Here is an 18152-nt window from a genome sequence, read left to right on the forward strand (position 1 = left end):
GGGCACGCTCTGCCTGCCATGTGGACAATGAGCTGCAGAGGCTTCAGAATCAGAGAGATCAGAGAGGTCAGGCTATTGCAGCCATCTAGGCAAGAGATGGTGATGAGATGGACTAGGCTGGTGGTGGAGGAGACAGAAATAGACCATTGAGAAGGTTTTTGCTCAAACTTTGGTATGCAGTGGAGCATCTATCTGATTGTTTAAAATGCAGATTCTCATACTCCACCAACAGAGTTTGATTCCTTGGGTCCACGGTGAGGCCAGGCATATGCACTGTCATCAAATTACCCAGTGAATTCTTCTACAGGGGACCTTTGCATCACACTGGAAAAGCATTGAATTCTATGTTTAGGAAGGCAAATCATGCACATGACTGATGGGGTTGGGAAGGGGTGAGGAGCAATCCCAGATGACTCTCAGGTTTCAGGTCTCAGTAGATGGTGTGGCCCTTCCCTAGGAAGGGTCACACTGGAGGAGGAGTGGATTTACAGGAGCAAAAGCCCATGGGTTAGAGTTGAGGCATGGAGTATGAGGTGTGGAGTGTGTTCAAGCAGAGCTGAGGAGGAAGGCCCAAACTGGAGCAGGAGGATGCAGAGTTGCTCAAGTTACCAAAAAGACAGTAAGTGAAGTCTTGAATTCAAACCCAGTGGCCCAGGAGGGAAGCCAGATAGGTGAGAGGAAAACCATGGGAGTGTGGAATCCTGCAAACCAAAGGAGGAGATGTTTCCAGAAGGAGAGAGTGGACAATGATGTGAAATGCTTCCAAGAAGTCAAGGAAGATGGCAGTGGAAGTGAGTTCATTGGGTGGAGCTGTCATTGGTGGCTGTGGCAAGCAGCAGTTTCAGTTCAGTGGTGGCTGAGGAAGGCTGCTTTGAGTGAGCATAGGGATGGCTGGGAGGCAGGAATGTGCAGGTAGCTCGCATGGTACAGCAAGCTTTTCAAGGAGTTGGGAAAGGACAGTAACATGAGACAAGTTGCCAAGGGCAGATCATTGTGTTTTGTTTTTTGACATTCAGATTATTCTGATTCTGCAACTATTTAGCGATCTCTTATTATGTGTGTAGGCAGTGTGCTAAGCACAGGGGACACAGCGAGCAAAGCAGACAAGGTCTCTGCTGTCACAGAATGGGTGTGGGAAGGAGGCAATGATGTGAAATGCCAGGAAGAATCGTCCAGGTGAGAGAGGGAAGTGGGAGAGCCAGGAGGGGACGAGACTGTGGGTAGAGCTGGAGTAGGGGTCCCAGCATGCGGGCAAGGCCAGTCCAGGCCCTGGGAACTGAGGGCTTCACATCCCATGGCTCCTTACCCATCTTTGCCGGGCAAGACCGCTGAGGCACAGAGAGGCTAAGTGAATCCCTCAGGGTCACATCTCTGATAAGTGAGGATCCAGGACTCAAACCCATGGCTGGGGAGTGGGCAGGAGGATGGCAGAGCTGGGGTTCTGATCCACTCTCTCTGCATGGTGTACACGGTTTGTCAGGTAGATCTCTGTTATCTAAGAGTGAAAGGCAGGTCAGACTGGAATAGGGGTTGAAGGATGTTTTTGGAAACTCTTTTGAGCCAGCTACTCCCTGGGAGCGCCTCCTGGTCTAGCAAGGCCTCTGGAGTGTTAACCTGCTCGCCTTGGCTTGCCACTGAATTAGTGAACTGGGTTACATCCCAGCTGTCTCTGTTCCCCACCCTAGCTTTTCCTTCTGTAAAATGGGGTCCAAGATACTCAGGAGGAGTATGTACTTTACAGATGGGAGCATTTGTTGTCAGTTTCTTGTCTGATATAACATGCAGCTTGTCAGAGCTGAATTTCTCACCTCGAGCCACCTGTCACCACCTCTTCTCCAGCCTGGAGGGGCACACGCTGCTTGCCATTTTGAGCAGGCCAGTGTCTGACACTTCGCACCACTATTTTGGCCACTTCATCATTGTTGGCCATTTTCCCTTGGCCTCTGGTTCTCCTGATATTTACATACACACTGCATTTCAGTCACAGGGCATGGGGACGATTGAAAGCGGATGCATTTTGATCTGAGGACTCACCACACAGCTGAGGTTCAGGGTTCTGTGAGGTCACCTTGTCCAGCCCCTCCTGGGAATCAGGAAAGAGGCTCAAAGATTCCTTGGACACAAAAGCAAAGTACCCTGGCCTCTCAGTTGGGGGTAGGGTGAAGGATGGGTGGCTTCTGGGCCACTATAGGACTAATAGGCAGATGACTAAGCCCCTTCGGGTTTCTGAACTTGCAGCCAGCTTTTGGAAGAAAGGATGTGGAGCAGCAGAGAGAAAAGGAGAAGGAGGAAGAAGAAGCTGTTGCTCTTTGTCCCCACGCATGGCAGGATGGCTTCTGGCCCCCAAGCCCCAACAACTGGGTGCTCAGGAACTGCCATCCTGCCTGTTGGTTTGTAAGCCAAGGCTGTGGCTCTGTCGGTGCCTTTTCCTCCCTTCTGCTACAGGTGCTCCTCCCCTACCCCCAAGACTGTATCATAATTTGTACCCAATTCAGGGAAGATGTTTCTACCAATCTGAGCCCCCTTGGGAGGTAGCAGGCTGCAGAAGCTGTAGGGGCTGGGGACACTGGTTGGGCCATATCTCCCTTTGACCCCTCCGTCTCAGGTTAGCCAAGCTCTAGTGAGCACCCACCACACATCCAGCCAGGCAGGGTGTGGCAGGATTAAGGGCATGACCGCCACACAAGCAGCCCCCTGCCACTGTCCCCACAGACCCATGGACTTCCTTCCTGTCTGCTTGTGTCTATCTGCCCACTAGAGCATGAGCTCCATGAGGACAGAGATCTTGTCACCATCCCCAGTGCCCAGAACATGGTCAATCTGGATTTAAGACAGCCATGCTGAATGAGAGGAGCCTACATTGCAGACAGAAAATGGAACATTGAAGTGGGCCTGTCCCCATGGTGGGGATGGGTCCTAAGGTCTGCCCCAGGTGGTCCCACCACTTTCTTTCTCCCCCTCTCTGCTCACAAGGTGGCCTTCCTTCCCCAGGCCAATACAGTCCTTGCAGTTTGATTCTGTGTCAGTCTGTCTGTCCTTCCTGTCTCTTTAAGGAGAGGAGGGATAGCTACAAGGCTCTGCTAGTCCCCATTCTCCTTCCTCTCTAGCTGGGGGAGGGCCCTGGGGCTCCAGGGATGATCTCAATGCCAGCTGCTTTCAGGATCAGGAAGGAGAATTGTTTACAGGTCTGTAAGGTTTATTAACAATCCAAGGGGAAGCTCCCATCTAGCTGCCTGGAATATCTGGGTGAGCTCATTCACTTGGGTTTGGGGCTATAGCTGCCTGAGACTGGGCGCTGAGCAAGGCCAGGAGGCAGGAGGTCATTGTATCCAATGGCTTTCATAATTTCCTTCAAGACATTTGGTTTGAATGAACCCTTAGATAGAGCCCTAATATAAGAAAGTGATAAGAGCAGAACCATTCTGGATGAAAAGAGGCCGGGATCTGCCTTGAAGCCTAGGAAGCCCCCAATGTACCTCCCTGAAACCATGAAACAGCCTGAAACCATGTTTTAGATCAATCTTCCATGTGAATATGGGAAACTGAGGCTCAGGGCTGGGAAAGCAACTTGCCTAAGATGCCCCAGTGGCAGAGCTAGGAGTCTCTTAAAGGTGTAGTGGCTTTGTCCTGGGTTCCTGCCACCTCCCACTGCTGTTTGCAAGCAGACCCTGAGCCTATGGGAGTCTTAGCAGAGTCTTCTGCTGGCTGAACAGTTGGAAGAGCCCAGTAGTTGAAGGCATTGGTTGAGGCAGGTGATTGGGCAGGCTGGGGCAGGCAGAGAGACAGACAGAAACAAGGACAGACAGGCAGGGAGCAGCCCAAATTGGACACCTACTCTGTGGGCACCTGGATGCCCTGTAGCTTTCAGGAAAACTTGGATGCAATTAATTGGATTTTTTTGGTCCTCAGTGGAGGCTCTGAGCTCACAATCATCTTTAGGGAAAAAGATGATATGTTTCCTTTGGAGATGCTTGGCTTGAAGGGAGGGAGAGCTTTCACCCCATCCTTTTCTGTTAATAAAATAGCTCTTATTTTAATAAAGATCCAAGCCCTCCAGCAGACAGTTCATAGGAAAGAAATACAGAAGATCAATAAACATGAAAAATTGCTCAGGTTTATTCATAATTAAAGCAATACAAGTCAAGGCAACAATTAGATAGATATCATTTTTCACCCATCAGAATGATGCCTTTTAAAGTTTCATAATATCTTCTGTTGATAAGGCTGTGAAGAAACAAGCATTTTCTTCGCCTTGTGGGGTCCCACTTTGTGCAGCCTCTTCAGAAGGTACTTTGACAAAATTGGTCAATTCAGATCAAAAGCATCAACACACATTCCCTAGAAATCCACAATTCCACTTCTAGGCACTTGCTCTATAGAAGTATTCACCTGTGTGCAAAGAGATGTTTAAGAACACTCGGCACTACATTGCTTATAAAAGTGAAAAGCTCTAGACACCCAAAATGTTCATGAGCAGGTGAATTAATGGGATTGGGGGGTTAGGCAGCTGTGCAAGTTGCTGTGTTGTGTTCAAAAGAAATGAGCTAGATGTATTCTGACACGGAGATATCCTCAAGGCACACTACTCACTTAAAGAAGTAAGTTGCGGAATGGCATGCGCCGCAGAGGTAAGATCTCATTTGTGTGAAACCCTGTACACTGCAAACATATAAGCCAGATGTGCTCTGGACCCCTCTTTTCCCTTCCCAGAAACATCTGTCGAACCTCCTGGTGAGCAGAGCCTTCCACTGGGGTGTTGGGTCTCTGAAGCCCATCTTGCACACTCGGCCACAAGCCATCTTCCTGGACCCAGGCATCATGTAAGATTTGGCAGATCACTCTGCACCTTTTGTGCTCTAGCCCTTCAGACACATGAGGTCAGCACATCACACAGTGGAGACTTTTCAGAATGGTTGGAGTGCATGTTAAGGGCCATTTCAGAAGGAACTTATGATGTATTATAGATTATAATTATGAAAAGGTTAGCATGTTAGAAAACATGCTAAGAGACAAGTTCAAAGTCACACAGCAAATTTTGACTCTCACTTTCCGGCCATCCTTGACACCTAATCCAAGAGAAGCAGTCATGCTAAGGGGGTGAGATGCCAGGGTTTCTGTGTGGCATTTGGGGGGGGTCTCCCCATTCTTTGCTTGGCTTTGAGTGGGAGATTCCCATGCCACCAGGAGGCAGTGCTTCTGAGTTTACCTGAGTCTAGTGCCCATGTACCCAGGAAAACCCAGCAGGTCACGGCCAGTTGGTAGACAGAGGGAACTCTGGTCTGGGATCAGTAGCTCAAGGCCCTGTGGTGAGCCAGCCCCCACACTGCTCTGCCTCTGCTTACTCCTGAGTGCTTCTCACAATTGAGCCACCCTGTATGGAGGGGATTGTTGGCTCCATTGTCCACAGGGATGCTGAGGTCCAAAGAAGGGAAAGACTTGCCCAGCGTCAAATCTGGAGGCCATGGTGAGATAGGATTGCCAGATAAAATACAGGATATCCAATTAAATTTGCACAGCAGATCAAGGATGAGCCATTTTTTAGTGTAAGCATGTCCCAAAGGTTGCATGGAACATATTTACACTGCAAAATAATTTGGTGATTGCCTGACATTCAAATTGACTTGTTGCCTGTATTTTCATTTGCTCACGCTGGCAACCATGGCCAGGTAGAAAACCACAGCTCCCACTTCCCAGGTTCCCGAGTCCCACTGAGACACACAGCAGTTTCTCTGCTCCTAAGGTGGCCCTCCAGGAAGCTCGAATTTCATTGCAGCTGCTCTTTTGGAGCTGGGAAGGGCTTCTTTGGGGGCCCCCAGGAATCTGGGCAGGCCCTATATCAGCTCTGCTCCTGGAGAGCTTAGTCCTAGAGCTGGACAGGTGGGGAGGGGGTGGGGACAGGCAGCCCTGGCTGTGTCACCTTCTCCATCTTGGCCCCTCCCTTTCCTCTCCCTTTGCTGATTTCCTTTCTTCCTTTCTTCCCCCTTCCTCTTTTCCTTCCTCCTTTTTCGCCTTCCTCCCACCTGGCCCCAGCTGTGCTCCTTCTACAAATAGCCTCCTCTTCTTCCAAGGACTCTGGGGCTGAGCCCTAGCATTGAAGGTTCACCACTGGTAGTTGTAGCAATCAGGGTGGCCGGAGGATAGAGCCCATAGGATGTACATATGTATGTATGTGTATGCATATGCACACGTGTGTAGAGATTGCCTTTAAGGAACTGTCTCACGTGGTGGTGGGGCTGGCAAGGCCACAGTGTGCAGGGCTGGCCGGCAGGCTGGAGACTCGGACAGGAGCTGAAGCCGCCGTCCCGAGGCAGAACTTCCTCCTCTCTGGGAAACCTCCGTCTTTGCTCGCAAGGCCTCTCGACTGACTGGCTGGAGCCGGGTCACGTTATCTAAGATTAGTGATCTTTACTTCAAGTCCGCTGATTGTAGACGTCACCACAGCTGCCAGATACCCCCACACCAGCACCTACACTAGGGTTCAGTGGAATCGCCAGGGACTATGGCCCGGCCCAGGTGACACCTGATCTTGCCCACCACAGTGGTTGAATTAATAGGGAAGCTGAGGGAGAACTTGGGGTTCCAGTGGCTGCAGGCAGCTCCCTCCTATCATGCCCTTACCTCCCTTGGTTCTCAGGGTTCCTGTCCAGGCTGAGCCAGGTTGAAAAAGGCCACCTCCCTGCCTGGGGACTCTGGAATGGGGGAGGCAGGATGTGCTCTGCAGAGAATTCCTTGTGAGGGGTGGTGTGGCCTGAATTATGGGCCAGAGCTGGGCTTGCAGAAGCCATGACAGGCCTGGGACCTAACCCCGCTTTGACCACTGTCTGACTCTTGGTCCTTGTGCCAGTCTCTGCCTCTCCCTAGAAATGATGGAGAGTGAACTCTGCCTGCCCTGCAACAGGCTAAGTCCAGGGATCCATGAGTCAAAGCATTTCTCACGGGCAAAAGCTCTGAGCTGTATCTCTTTTCCCAAGTTGCTTACAGAGTAGCAGGGGAGAAGGCAATGAACCAGCCAACAAGATACAGCAGGAACAAAAGGTGCTGAGTCCAAGGCCTGAGCTCAGAGAAGGAGTCTGGCTCCACCCCCATGTCCCGATATATATCTTCCTTGAGCTCCTATGCCCCGAAGAGGTGATTTTCCAAGTGTCTCTGCTGTGCCTGCACCCTGCGCATCCTTGACCAGAGCTTACAAGTGAACAATTGGCTGTGATGGCAGGAGGCCCCCCTAGCATCAAGGAGGAGATGGAAATGTCTATGGCTGAAGAACTGGGTGCTGGAAGTCAAGGCCAAAGCCAAGAGCAACTGGTGATAGCAGGTGAGGATCCCCTGAAATGTCCCTGGGCTAAGGCCAACCATGTAGACATGTCTCTACACCTGGGCATGTGGGTGTTGGAGAAAGTGCATGTGTGCCTGGGCAGATGCTCAAATGTATGCAGGTATGTGTTTACATGTATGTGTGGGCATGTGTGTATGTCTGGGTCTTTGAGTATTTGTGGGTTGAGTGACAGGAGAGGTGAGGGAAAGGGATAGATGATGTGAGCATTTTGTAGCCCATGAGAGAGGAGGGTGGGAACAACATATGTGATTCCTCTGTTGCCTCCTTGTCTAAGCCACCACTGTGTCTATTGCAAAATATTTAGAGGGCTTAATTTATAAGATCAATCAGATCAATTCTGTTTCTCAATCCTCTAGTGCCTTCTCCTACCTTAGGAGTAAAATTCAAATTCCACGATCTACAGAATCTTATCAGGGTCACCTCAGCAATGCCTCAACAATGCCATATGACCTATACAGAAAATAGCATTTCTATAGCCCATAAGGGGCGACCCACTCCATACTGCATTTATGTTCATTCTTATAATGCCTCAAACCTGCTTCTTCTTCACAGCCCTTTCACTCACTCTCTATCTGGAACGTTCTTTGCCTCAATTTCCTCAGTGTCTCCCACTTTTCTCTCTGTTTGAATTTGTACTGATGGGTTCATTTTTGCTTTGCAACTGTCCTGCCTGCCCCCAAGATGATCAGTTCCTTGATGGTTGGGATCTTGTCTCTTGGTCATTGCTCTCTCCAGTAACCTAGCCTACAGCTTGACCTTCAATAAATACTTGCTGAAGTTTTGCACAGATGAACAAACAGGCCTGGGATCAGGCAATGGGCAGTGGTGAATGGGTGTTGAGTGATTCCTAAGAAGTTTGGGGACCTTTTTTTCCTTTTGGTGTGTATTGTGTTCAGGGAGCCCTGGTACAACTTCTATGAGTATTTCTGGGGCCTCTGTTCTTCTTTCTAGAAATGATGGAGCGTGGATCTCGGTCCCTGGGTGCCTCCCAGAAGCGACAGAAGTTGGAACCGAAGTCTGCTGGTTCTGCTGCAGCCCAACTAATTTGGAATATGACTGCCACCCGGCCCAAGAAAGTGGTACTGTATGGGGTTCTTGGCACATGGTGGACAGGTTGTCATTGGTTGTAGGGGCTATAGTCTGATCATGGTAGGTTGAACAGGGCTAGAAGTTGACTTGGGGGAAGGAGGAAGCTCCTGTTTGCCAAGCAGGCAAATGAGGGCAGGGAGGTCCAGTGAAAGGTCAGGGACATCTTTTCTTTTTTTCAAGAGGTCTCTCTCTGTCACCCAGATTGGATTGTGGTGGCACAATCATAGCTCACTGCACCTTGAACTCCTCAGCTCAAGCAATGCTTTTGCCTCAGCTTCCCAAGTAGCTAGGACTACAGGTGCATGCAACCATGTCTGGCTAATTTTTAAATTTTTTGTAGAGACTGGTTCTTGCTATGTTGCCCAGGCTAGTCTTCAACTCCTGACCTCAAGCAATCCTCCCACCTTAGCCTCCCAAAGTCCTGGGATTACAGGCATGAGCCACTGTACTAAGCCACTGGGAGTTCAATCTTGGGAGTCCAAAATGTCTACAGCACATATTGCTTTGGAAGTACATTCATACTTGGCTTTGTAAAACTCTAGTTGTGAAATGACACTTTCATCCTTTATTTAAAATTATATATAAATGTGTGTCTGTGATATCTATCTATCTATCTATAAAAGTGAGTAAAGCTCCTATGCTCCCTGGCTGTTAGGAATTCCAATCAAGTGAATCTGACGGTTTTATAGTCAATCTTTCAAGCTACATTCCGTATGGGCGAGGGAATGTTCTAGAACAAATAGTGGCTATACTATTGCAAAGAATACTGGGAAAAGGCAGCCATTTTAGAGGAGAAAGGAGATTTAACTGTTCTAGGGAATCACGTGAGTTCCACAGTTCTATAGCCAATCCTTTAAGCTACATTTGCAGTGGGTGAGGGAAAGTTTTAGTAAAATGGTTGCAATACAGTTGCAAAGGTTTCTGGGAAAAGGCAACCAGGTTGGAGATGACGGAGACCTGACTGTTACAGGGAATTATGTGAGTCTCATATTCTGTAGCCAATCCTTTAAGCTACTTCATTGTGGATGAGAGAAAGTTTTAGAAAAAATGGTGGTTATATTGTTGCAAAGTTTACTGGGTAAAGGCAACAAAGTTAGAGAGGGAGGGAGACCTGACTGTTCTAGGAAATCACCTGAGTCCCACACTTCTGTAGCCAATTCTTTAAGCTAATTTCACTGTGGGTGAGAGAGTGTTCTAGAAAAATGGTAGCCATATTGTTGCAGAGTTAAAAGACAACCATTTGGGAGGAGGAGGGAAACTAAGAAAATGGTGGTTTGACTGTTACAAAAGTTACTGAGAAAAGGCAATAAGGTTTGAGAGGGAGGGAAACTTGACTGTTCTAGGGAATAGATTATAATAAATGCTGAAATGATTGCCACCAGTGATTAATGAGAAAAAGAGCTTCCAGGTTAGAGAACTCCTGGGAAGAAAAATAAGTCAGAAATATCGAATTGGCTTCCTGTATCCAAAGACAGAAGCCAAATAAAGTTGCCCTGGGAGGTCTGACTCCAGGAAGTCACTCACACCCTGAGACTAAGTGGGGTATATGATCTCTGGATTAATTAAAGTTAACTCTGAAGATTAGAGGACTAGACTATTTAAAAATACAGTCATTATATTGAATTTAGAAATTAAATTTAGAATTAAATCTAATTTATTAATTCTATTTATTTATTCGTTCATGTATTTATTTCTGAATAAAATAATTAATGGAACTGCCACTGGGAGAACTATAGTATGCAAAGACAAGAAAAATTAATAACACTATCATGCTGACTTAGAAAAAAAGTAGTGTGCCTTAAAAAGTACATGAAAATAATAATGCTTTTGAAAGGATTAACAGAGGGAAGTTGGTTCTCACTGCAGCTCATAGATTTTCCTAACCTCAATCACGTGCATATTAAACTCTTATGTTTTACAATGTATATAACTTCAAATAGAGTTCCTAAAATTAAAAATGAAAAACCAGCAGGACAAATTACTGTTTTTAAACAGTTAGACCGCTCTTATTGTGAGTGATCCCAATAAAAGGTATCATCAACTTGAAGGTGTTGTTGTTAAATTAATTCTTATTTTATTGGTGTGTTAGCAACAGACTATGTTATTTCAAAGAAAGAAACAAACAAAAGCCAGCCACCAGCCAGTCATCCTTATTTTGCCTTCAAATCTCTCAAAAATGTTTTGTAATGATTCCAAGCTATAGGAGAATCAAAGGATGGTCTGTGATGAGGGGCACCCTGAAAATGCCAGAATGAGGAGGGTTTTATTTTGAGTCACTACCACTCCACATTTCTTATTCATTTGGTTCAGGTTTTTTTTTTGGCTTGAGGGTAAAGTGTCTGGCTGCCAGCCAGGTGGAGTGAGAAGGGTAGATGACTGTTTCATGCACTGATCCTCAGTTAATGTCCCCGTTTTCTGCCCCATTCTTGAGACCCCACCCCCAATTGTCCCTGCAGCCTCCAGGTCTGGGTCCTCTCTGGGTACTGCTGACATGGGCCTCCCTGGTCAGCTGAGCCTCATCTGCCCCCATCCATGCTGAGGCTACTTCAATGTCTGGCTTCCTCCAGCCCCACTTTTCAGAATTCCACAGTTTTGAACTCTTGACCTCGAGCAATCCACCCTCCTGGGCCTCCCAGAGTGTTAGGATTATAGGCGTGAGCCACCACCACGCCTGCCCGGCCAACACAGTTTTGTTGAGTTCTTTCATTTGCTGATGCCTCTCCTGTTGTTTTATTTCTTAGAGGTTTATGTGATTTTACTGTCTTCAGTGGCACCTAAGGAGGAAGGAGTTTTGAATGTGAGAGGCATCCTGGTATAATGGTTGAGTGTAACCTTTGGAACAAAATGTCCTGGATTCAAATTACTGTTCTGCTACTTACCAGCTGTGTGACTTGGGAGAGTTACTTAACCTCTCTGTGTTTCAGTTTCCCCATCTTTCAAACTGGGGTGATAGGTATACCTGTTTCACAGGGTCATTATGAGGATTCAATGACTTGCTATTGGTAAGGGCTTAGAAGATGGCATGGTCCCTGGCATGTGGTAAGTTAAACAAGCAGCTTATGAAATATTTTCATCCTGAACTGGAAACCTACAGCTATGATTTGAACCAGGCAGGTCTGGCATGGAAAGTCACATTCTGTTCCCTCCTCCACATTGGCTCTTCAAAGGCATCAGACACCCCTGGCCCAAGTGCTCTGGGCCAGAGACATACACTCTGGGGAATTATTAGCAGATGGATAAAAAGGAAAGCCACAGGGATGGTTGGGCTCACCCAGAGAAGGTCATGGTTTCCTGGTAGTCAGGGTTCTCTCCTTAGCTTGGATGGACACTGACCCTGCATCCTAGGGAAGTGAAGGCACCTCACCAGGCCCCACTTTCCCTGCCTGCCAAGTGAGGTTTCACAGTCTCCAGTAGGTGGCTTGTCCTCTCAGCTGATGTCTGCATGTGAAAGTTCCTGCAGAGGACAGGGACCCTCGTCACTGCTGTTTCTTCCTTGCAGCCTGGATGGCCAAGAGCTACTGAGGAACATGTGCAGGTGGGGTGGTGGCAGACAGCCAGTTTGTGGGGTTCTCAGGCTCTCCTAGTGTTCTGAGGCTGCCGGCCCTGGATTCCAGAGGATCAGGTGCCATGTGACTCCCCAGGGGTGTGCCATTGGTTCTGAGCACACTGTGGGAAAGCCGCTAGGATGGACTTAGTAGGCTACTTTGACTGCCCCTTCCTTTCTTAGGGGCCCCACCTGCCGATACCCAGGATGTCCAGAGACCAGGGCCATGGTGAAGTCCATTCCCAGGAGTATCCTGGCAGCTTCCAAGCCATGAGATTCCACTATGAGCGGTAAGAGCTGGAGCCCAGTGGTCCCTGGCTGCTTGGGCAGAGCCCAGAATGGGGCAGAGGGGCTGGTGAGCAGACTGACCAGGAAGGGGCCTGGGCACCCTGGCTTCCTGTCTGCGTAGGGCCTCTGGGTGCTCTGTGGCTGGGCTGGGCAGGGTAGCTTCCAGCTTTTAGGCCCTGAGTCTTTCCTTTCATGCAGAGTCACTGTCTGAGATGCCCTCAACTTACCTGCTTGCTCACACGGCCATCTTGTGTGCTTGCTAGGTCCTGCCTAAGACCAACAATAGGTCTGACCTTCCGTCTTTTCTTTTTTCCCAGCAACCCGGAGGCAGACATGGTAGCAGAGATTGGCCTAGAAGAGCTCAATGGGCTGGAGATGGAAGTCATGAGAAGACAGGTGAGCAGGGATCCCTCGAGTGGGTGGAGGCAAAACCACAGTGCCTTGTGGTGGGTGGGCCTTGACCGCAGGAGGCTGCCTGTTTGAGGCCATCTTACCCTGGAGCACTGGAGGTGAGGCAGCTCCCTTCCTCTTATTCCTGGTCCCCATAGCTCTGGTGTCCCATCTTGATGCTCAACCTCAAATATACCGTTATCCCTGAGATGCTGGGAGGGAATAGCAGATGAGAAAAGGAGGAGGCATAGGGTAAGAGCAGTGTGTCCAAAGGCAGTGGTACCGAGAGGTCTGAGGGAGGTGTTGCCTTTGTCCAAATCAAGTCCAGGCCTTCTCAGGAAAAGATCCCAGGGGGCCTAGGCACAGAGGGGGCATCTGCCCAGGTGGCCCACTCTGGCTCCTGAGTGTCACCCCATCCTGGGCCCTCATTCTGGTTCTGCTGCTGCCCCACACCAGCCCACCCCACCATTGAAGAGCCCTCGTTCCTTGGCTCCCCCCGCAGAGCTGGGATGGGCCGGCTTCAGGGAACTGGAGTGAACACCAAGGGAGGGGAAAAGGAAGTTGTGCTTTGGTCCTGTGGGCCAAGCCACCACCCCTGCTTCTCACTCACGGGCACTTTGGCCCTCCACAGACAGCAAAGCCCCTTCCTGCTTTAGCTTCACACTTTATCCCACTGCCTTGCTGTGGACTCCCTGCCAGGAGCCTTGCTCACCAGCCCTACTTTTGGTCCCTCTGCAGCTGAGTGTGATCACTGGGCGTTTGCGTGCCCTGGAGGACCAGGGCACCACCTGGCGCCACAGGGATGCTCTGTTCTTCACCATGCTGGTGTCAGCTTGTGCCATCAACCTGTGGCTGTGGATGCGCCAGTGAAGCTTTGCTGCTGCTACAGTGTCGCCAGAGCCCTCCCTCCTTCCCTTTTTTCCTTCTGTCCATGGGCCACCCTTGCCCACCCACCTCCCATCTCCCAGCAGCTCCAGGGCCATTTTCCAACTCTGACCCCTTGCCTGGGGAGGTCAGGTCACTCCATGGGGAGGTCCCAGCTGCTGGGAAGGTGGAGGAGGTCAAAAGGGGCTGAGCTGCTGCCCTTGTTGAAGGCAATGAGAGCAGCATCTGGTCCCCACATTAACACCAGTGTCAGGTGCTGCCTTGCCTCTGTGACCTCAGCATCCCTTCTGTTCCATCCTCTGTAGACATGGGTTTGGCTCTGTCTTCATCCTTTGTCTGCTTCCACATTATGCACAGGGCTCTGCACAGAGAAGGTGTTCAATAAAAGTTCAATAATAGCAGCAAAGCCTGGTGGCAAGGTTCTTGCATCAAAGACTCATTTGCAGCAGCAGTAAGGGTGGAGTGCACTGCGGAACAGTCACTCTGGACAAAGGCCCTGTGGCTGGGACGAGGCTTCTGCCATCACTTCAGGGGCCCTGGTCCCCTCCTCTCCCTCATCTGCCTCACCCTAGCCCAGGCAGAGGGCTTCCTGAAGGGCCTTTGCAAAGTCCTTCCTGTTGGGGTGGTGCCAGTGAATGCTTGTGGGGAGTGGCTCTGCAAAGCATGTCTGGACCAGATGTTGTGGGGACTCAATCAGAGGAAATCTGCTAGAAGGGAAATTGAGTTCCAGAGAGGGGAAACTTGTCCCCGGGATTGTCCAGCAAGACAGGAACAGGACTGGGTCTGGGTTCTTCTGAGTCCTAGCCTCCTACAGACTCGCTGGGGTGAGGTCCTGACTCATTCCTGAGGCTGAACAGGAGCCACATGTACCCTGCCCCCGCATACACACATGCCTTGGGGCCACAGCCCCCTGACACATCTCAGACAGGTGTGGGACTGAGCCTGAGAATTTGGGAGTGCTGCCTGCCACTTTGGGGCCTGAGCACAGGGCAGAAGACCTGCTGTCCCTTTCTCTGGGACCAAGGGATCAATACATCTCACTCTGGGGCCAGAGACCCAGAACTTTGGCTTTTGTGGCTAAGTGGACCTTCCACAATCGCCCAAATCTGTCAAGGGTTGATAAAGGCGGGAGAGTATGTTAGTCACTAGGCATGAAATGAATGAATGTGTGTGTTTTGTTGTGGAGGGAGGGTGGAGAGGGGGAGCTTGAGTCCTAGAATTTGCTCTGTCCCTGCCTCGTCCCTCTCTGGCCCCCAGCGGGTCTGTATGCAATCAGGGGATTCCTCCACTCCTGGTACTCTGGAGCCTGCAGTATGTATGAGGTAAGGAGGCAGGGCCTCCTGTCAGCCCTGTGGGACCCCATGCACATGGCCCCTAGAACCTGGCCCTGCTGAAAGCAGAGACAAGGACACTTGGTGAAGAAAGAGTTGGGAGATTCTTCTCTGTCCCAGAGCACAGAGGGTAATGAGGTGTCAGAGGAAGCCCCTCTACAGAACGGGGAGACAGCAGCACCCAGACAAAAGTGCTACTCACCAGGAGAGCCAAGAGGGCCAGGGAGAACCGGCAGCATTCCCTGTTCCCTCCAAATGGGCCCGGAGTCCTGGGAATCACCTTGCAGGCTACCCTTTCCCTCCCTGCAGCCTCAGGACAGACCAAAACGCAGAGAAATATTCAGGGAAGCTGGGAGATGGAGCAGCCTATCTGTTCAGACTGTGGAAGACAAACTGAGTTGAGCGAGGGGCAAGAAGCCAAAGTTGCCATGAGGCAGCCCTCACCCGGTCCTCCCAAGGCTGCCTCTGCCTTCTGCCCTGGTCAGGCCATGCAGGGAACCTCAGAGGAGAAGGAGAAGACTACAGCTGGGTGGGGCTGGGTCTTCCCTGTGGGACCAGGTAGGTGTACATGTGCCTGCACAGACAAGGACATGTTTGCAGAAAAAGTCTGGTTCAAAATATGTTGTGAAACAAAGGTTCACCCTTGGGAGCAATTTAGTTGAGTTGCAAACAAACAGTGTGGTGGTCCCTGGAGGAACACCTCCTGAGCTAGGTGACCTTGCCCAGAGCCCTTAGCTGGGTCTGGCTGCACCTCTGCCCTGTCCTCTTGTGTGGACACTTGGCTGGCTCCTGGCAAGGCTAGGGGCTAGTTCCTGCTGCATTTCCATAACTTCTTGCTCCACGAAGAAGGCCTCAGAGAACTCCTGAGAAGAACTGGAGCCAGAGCTGCTCATGCTGGGCACCTCTGCAGAGTTCCTTCAGGGGCACAGGGATAAATTGTGGGGGCTGGCATCTCTGCCATGCTTTTCTGATCCCCCAGCCCCTGGGAGACCAAGGGAGGCTCAGGATGGCAGGTTAGCACCCCTGCCTAGCCCTCTGGCTCCAACCCACCTGGAGTATGTGCCCTTCTGATTCTATGTCCTTGACAAGCTGTCCTTGCCCTGCCCAGACACTTTTTCCTGAGCTCAACACTTCTCCCAACAAGCCATTAACTTCCCCATGGAGAAGCAGAGTGCTGTGGGGCAAGGGGGCTTGGGGAGAGGGACGTTTGGCCTCTTGCTTATCGCTAGTCTGTGAAACTTCCCATTGGCTGCTCAGGCTTAGTATTAGAGGGGTACACAGTCAGTCCCCCACAGGGCAGTAGCTTCTGGAGGACAGGGCTAGCTTCCATTGCCTCTGCATCCGTGGCACCCAGCAGAAGTAAAGGGCTGGTACAAGGGCCTCTGACCAGGGTCCCCAGAGAGCAGTTCTGCCCCTGGTCGTCCCCATCTGGCCTTTAGGGCATGCTCTCTGTAGAAAAGCCTTCCCCATCTAAGTAAGTAAAATCCAACCACCACTTGCCACAGCACACCTACTATGTGCCACACATATCACTTTTTCAAAATATGTAATAACAAAAGTCATGCCTGAATGCATTCTCCCAAAAAAGGCAAACATAGCAGGTGTAGCTAACACAGACCCTTGCCCCCAGTGCCAAGCCCTCCACAGAGCAACACCCATGGTGGGCTTGGCGTGCATCCTTGTGGACTCTCACGCTGTTACACGCAGATTTTACACCCCAGGCTTTGTGCACAGGATGGCATTGAAGCCTCCCCCAATAGCCCCTGAGGGTGGGGCCTGTCTTCCCAGCTGGCTGTGCCCCTGGTTGTGCTGTGCCCTGCCCCACTGAACTGGCCCCCCAGTCTTCCTCCAGGCCTGTGCAAAAGCTGAAACTCAATCTTCCAGTTCTTCTGGCCCAGGCGTGCTTCCCAGCGGCTAGGGGAAGGTGGGAGGGGGAAGGCAGGATGTGGCGAGGCGCCCTGAGGGTGCATGGTGGGCTGTGGTGTACCTGGGAGCAGCCTAAAATCCTGGCCTCTTACAAATAAGCCAAAGGCTCACTGCCCCAAGGCCCTTGCTCCCTTCTTCCCCAGCCCCAGCCTCCTTCTCTCCAGGGACAAGTCCAGGGGCCGACCCCCCTCAGGCCAGCCCTAGCCCAGGGCCCTCTTCTCTCTCCCATATTGCTACCTGGCTCACCCTCTGGTCAGGAAGGCTGGCCCGGACTGTGCCATGGCCTGGAGCCAGGTGCACGGGGGCTGTGAGCTGGCAGCTCTGAGTCCCCAGACACAAAGCCCTGAGCATGCTCTATGCAAGGGAGGGCTCCTTGGGGAGCTTGGGAGTGGCTGGCTCCTGGATCTGGGCAGGTGAGTGGTTTCCACAGCCAGGCAGCTCGGCATCCTCTCCTTCCCTGCTGACAGCCTCAAGTGTGCGGGGCCCATAGGCAGGACAGCTTCTCTAGTGGGCAGGTAATGCCCTGGGCATGAGCTCCTCTGGGCCTCTGCCAGCTTCTCCTGCTGGCCTCGGGTAGAGTGGGGCGGCTCTCTGATTGGAGGCTGCCAGCTGAGTCACGGGGACTCAAGAAACCCCTGACCTGGGAACAGAAGCAGCAGGAGGTCTCTGCTGGCTTCAGGTGCTGATGAACCCCCAAGGGCTTGTCTCTGATTGGAGGCTGTGCGGAAGGACCATGGATGCTGACTGTGGCCAGGAGACCCCTGCCTTTGAAGCCGTCTGATTGGTGAGGAAAGGCACTGACCTGGGGCTGAAGCTTTCCTGTGACCACAGGTTGGTGGCCTCCACGAGGTTCAGAGCTGGACCCCATGAAAGTTTGCAGGCCCTAGAGAAGGGCTTGACCTGGGCCCTCGTGTCTATGTCCTGCCAGGGAGCTGAGGAAAGTGGCCGGGTGAGGAACCTGTCCCCAGTCAAAGCAGACAAATGAATTGTTTGGGGCTCTAGGAAGGAGTATGGAGGCAGCTTGCCCTGAGATAGCTGAGCATCCTCCCCTAGGAGAGTGGCAAGGAGGTGGCAGAGGGGGCAAGGGGCCACCTGGCCAGGCAGGGTTTGGTGGAGGTGGGTAGCTGTGGGCCTTACCACTGCCTACTTGGTGCAGAGCATTTCTGGGTCTCCCAGCCTCAGAGCTTGGGGAATGGGCCACTTGGAGCTCCACGGCTCTCTACATATGAGGAGCCATGGAGATCAAGGTCAGGGGCTTCTCCCAGAAACCCCACTGGGATTATAGCCTTTGCTTTTGTCCCTTCGAGCTTCACCCTGGCTTCCCCAGGAGCTCCTTGTAGGGGTGCACCCACTTCAGGCCCCTCAA

At 51.1% G+C, this 18152-nt stretch overlaps 1 protein-coding gene across 1 annotated transcript; it reads left to right on the forward strand.

Moving 5' to 3' along the window:
* The first annotated feature begins 7206 nt into the window (after window positions 1–7206).
* On the forward strand, window positions 7207–13514 carry FATE1 (fetal and adult testis expressed 1). The gene is made up of 5 exons (XM_012735920.3): window positions 7207–7312; window positions 8285–8412; window positions 12150–12256; window positions 12572–12650; window positions 13383–13514. The coding sequence occupies exons 1-5, from the start codon at window positions 7207–7209 to the stop codon at window positions 13512–13514; spliced, it is 552 nt and encodes a 183-aa protein (XP_012591374.1).
* Window positions 13515–18152: the final 4638 nt, after the last annotated feature.

The sequence above is a fragment of the Microcebus murinus genome, chromosome X (genome assembly GCF_040939455.1).
Source record: "Microcebus murinus isolate Inina chromosome X, M.murinus_Inina_mat1.0, whole genome shotgun sequence".
Classification (NCBI taxonomy): domain Eukaryota; kingdom Metazoa; phylum Chordata; class Mammalia; order Primates; family Cheirogaleidae; genus Microcebus; species Microcebus murinus.

Bases quoted from the DNA above. Each gene is read 5' to 3' on its own strand.
- FATE1 (XM_012735920.3), top strand. From the start codon at position 7,207: ATGGCAGGAGGCCCCCCTAGCATCAAGGAGGAGATGGAAATGTCTATG. The intron at 7,313-8,284 runs GTGAGGATCCCC...TCTTCTTTCTAG, and splicing joins AGAGCAACTGGTGATAGCAG to AAATGATGGAGCGTGGATCT. The intron at 8,413-12,149 runs GTACTGTATGGG...TTCCTTTCTTAG, and splicing joins CCACCCGGCCCAAGAAAGTG to GGGCCCCACCTGCCGATACC.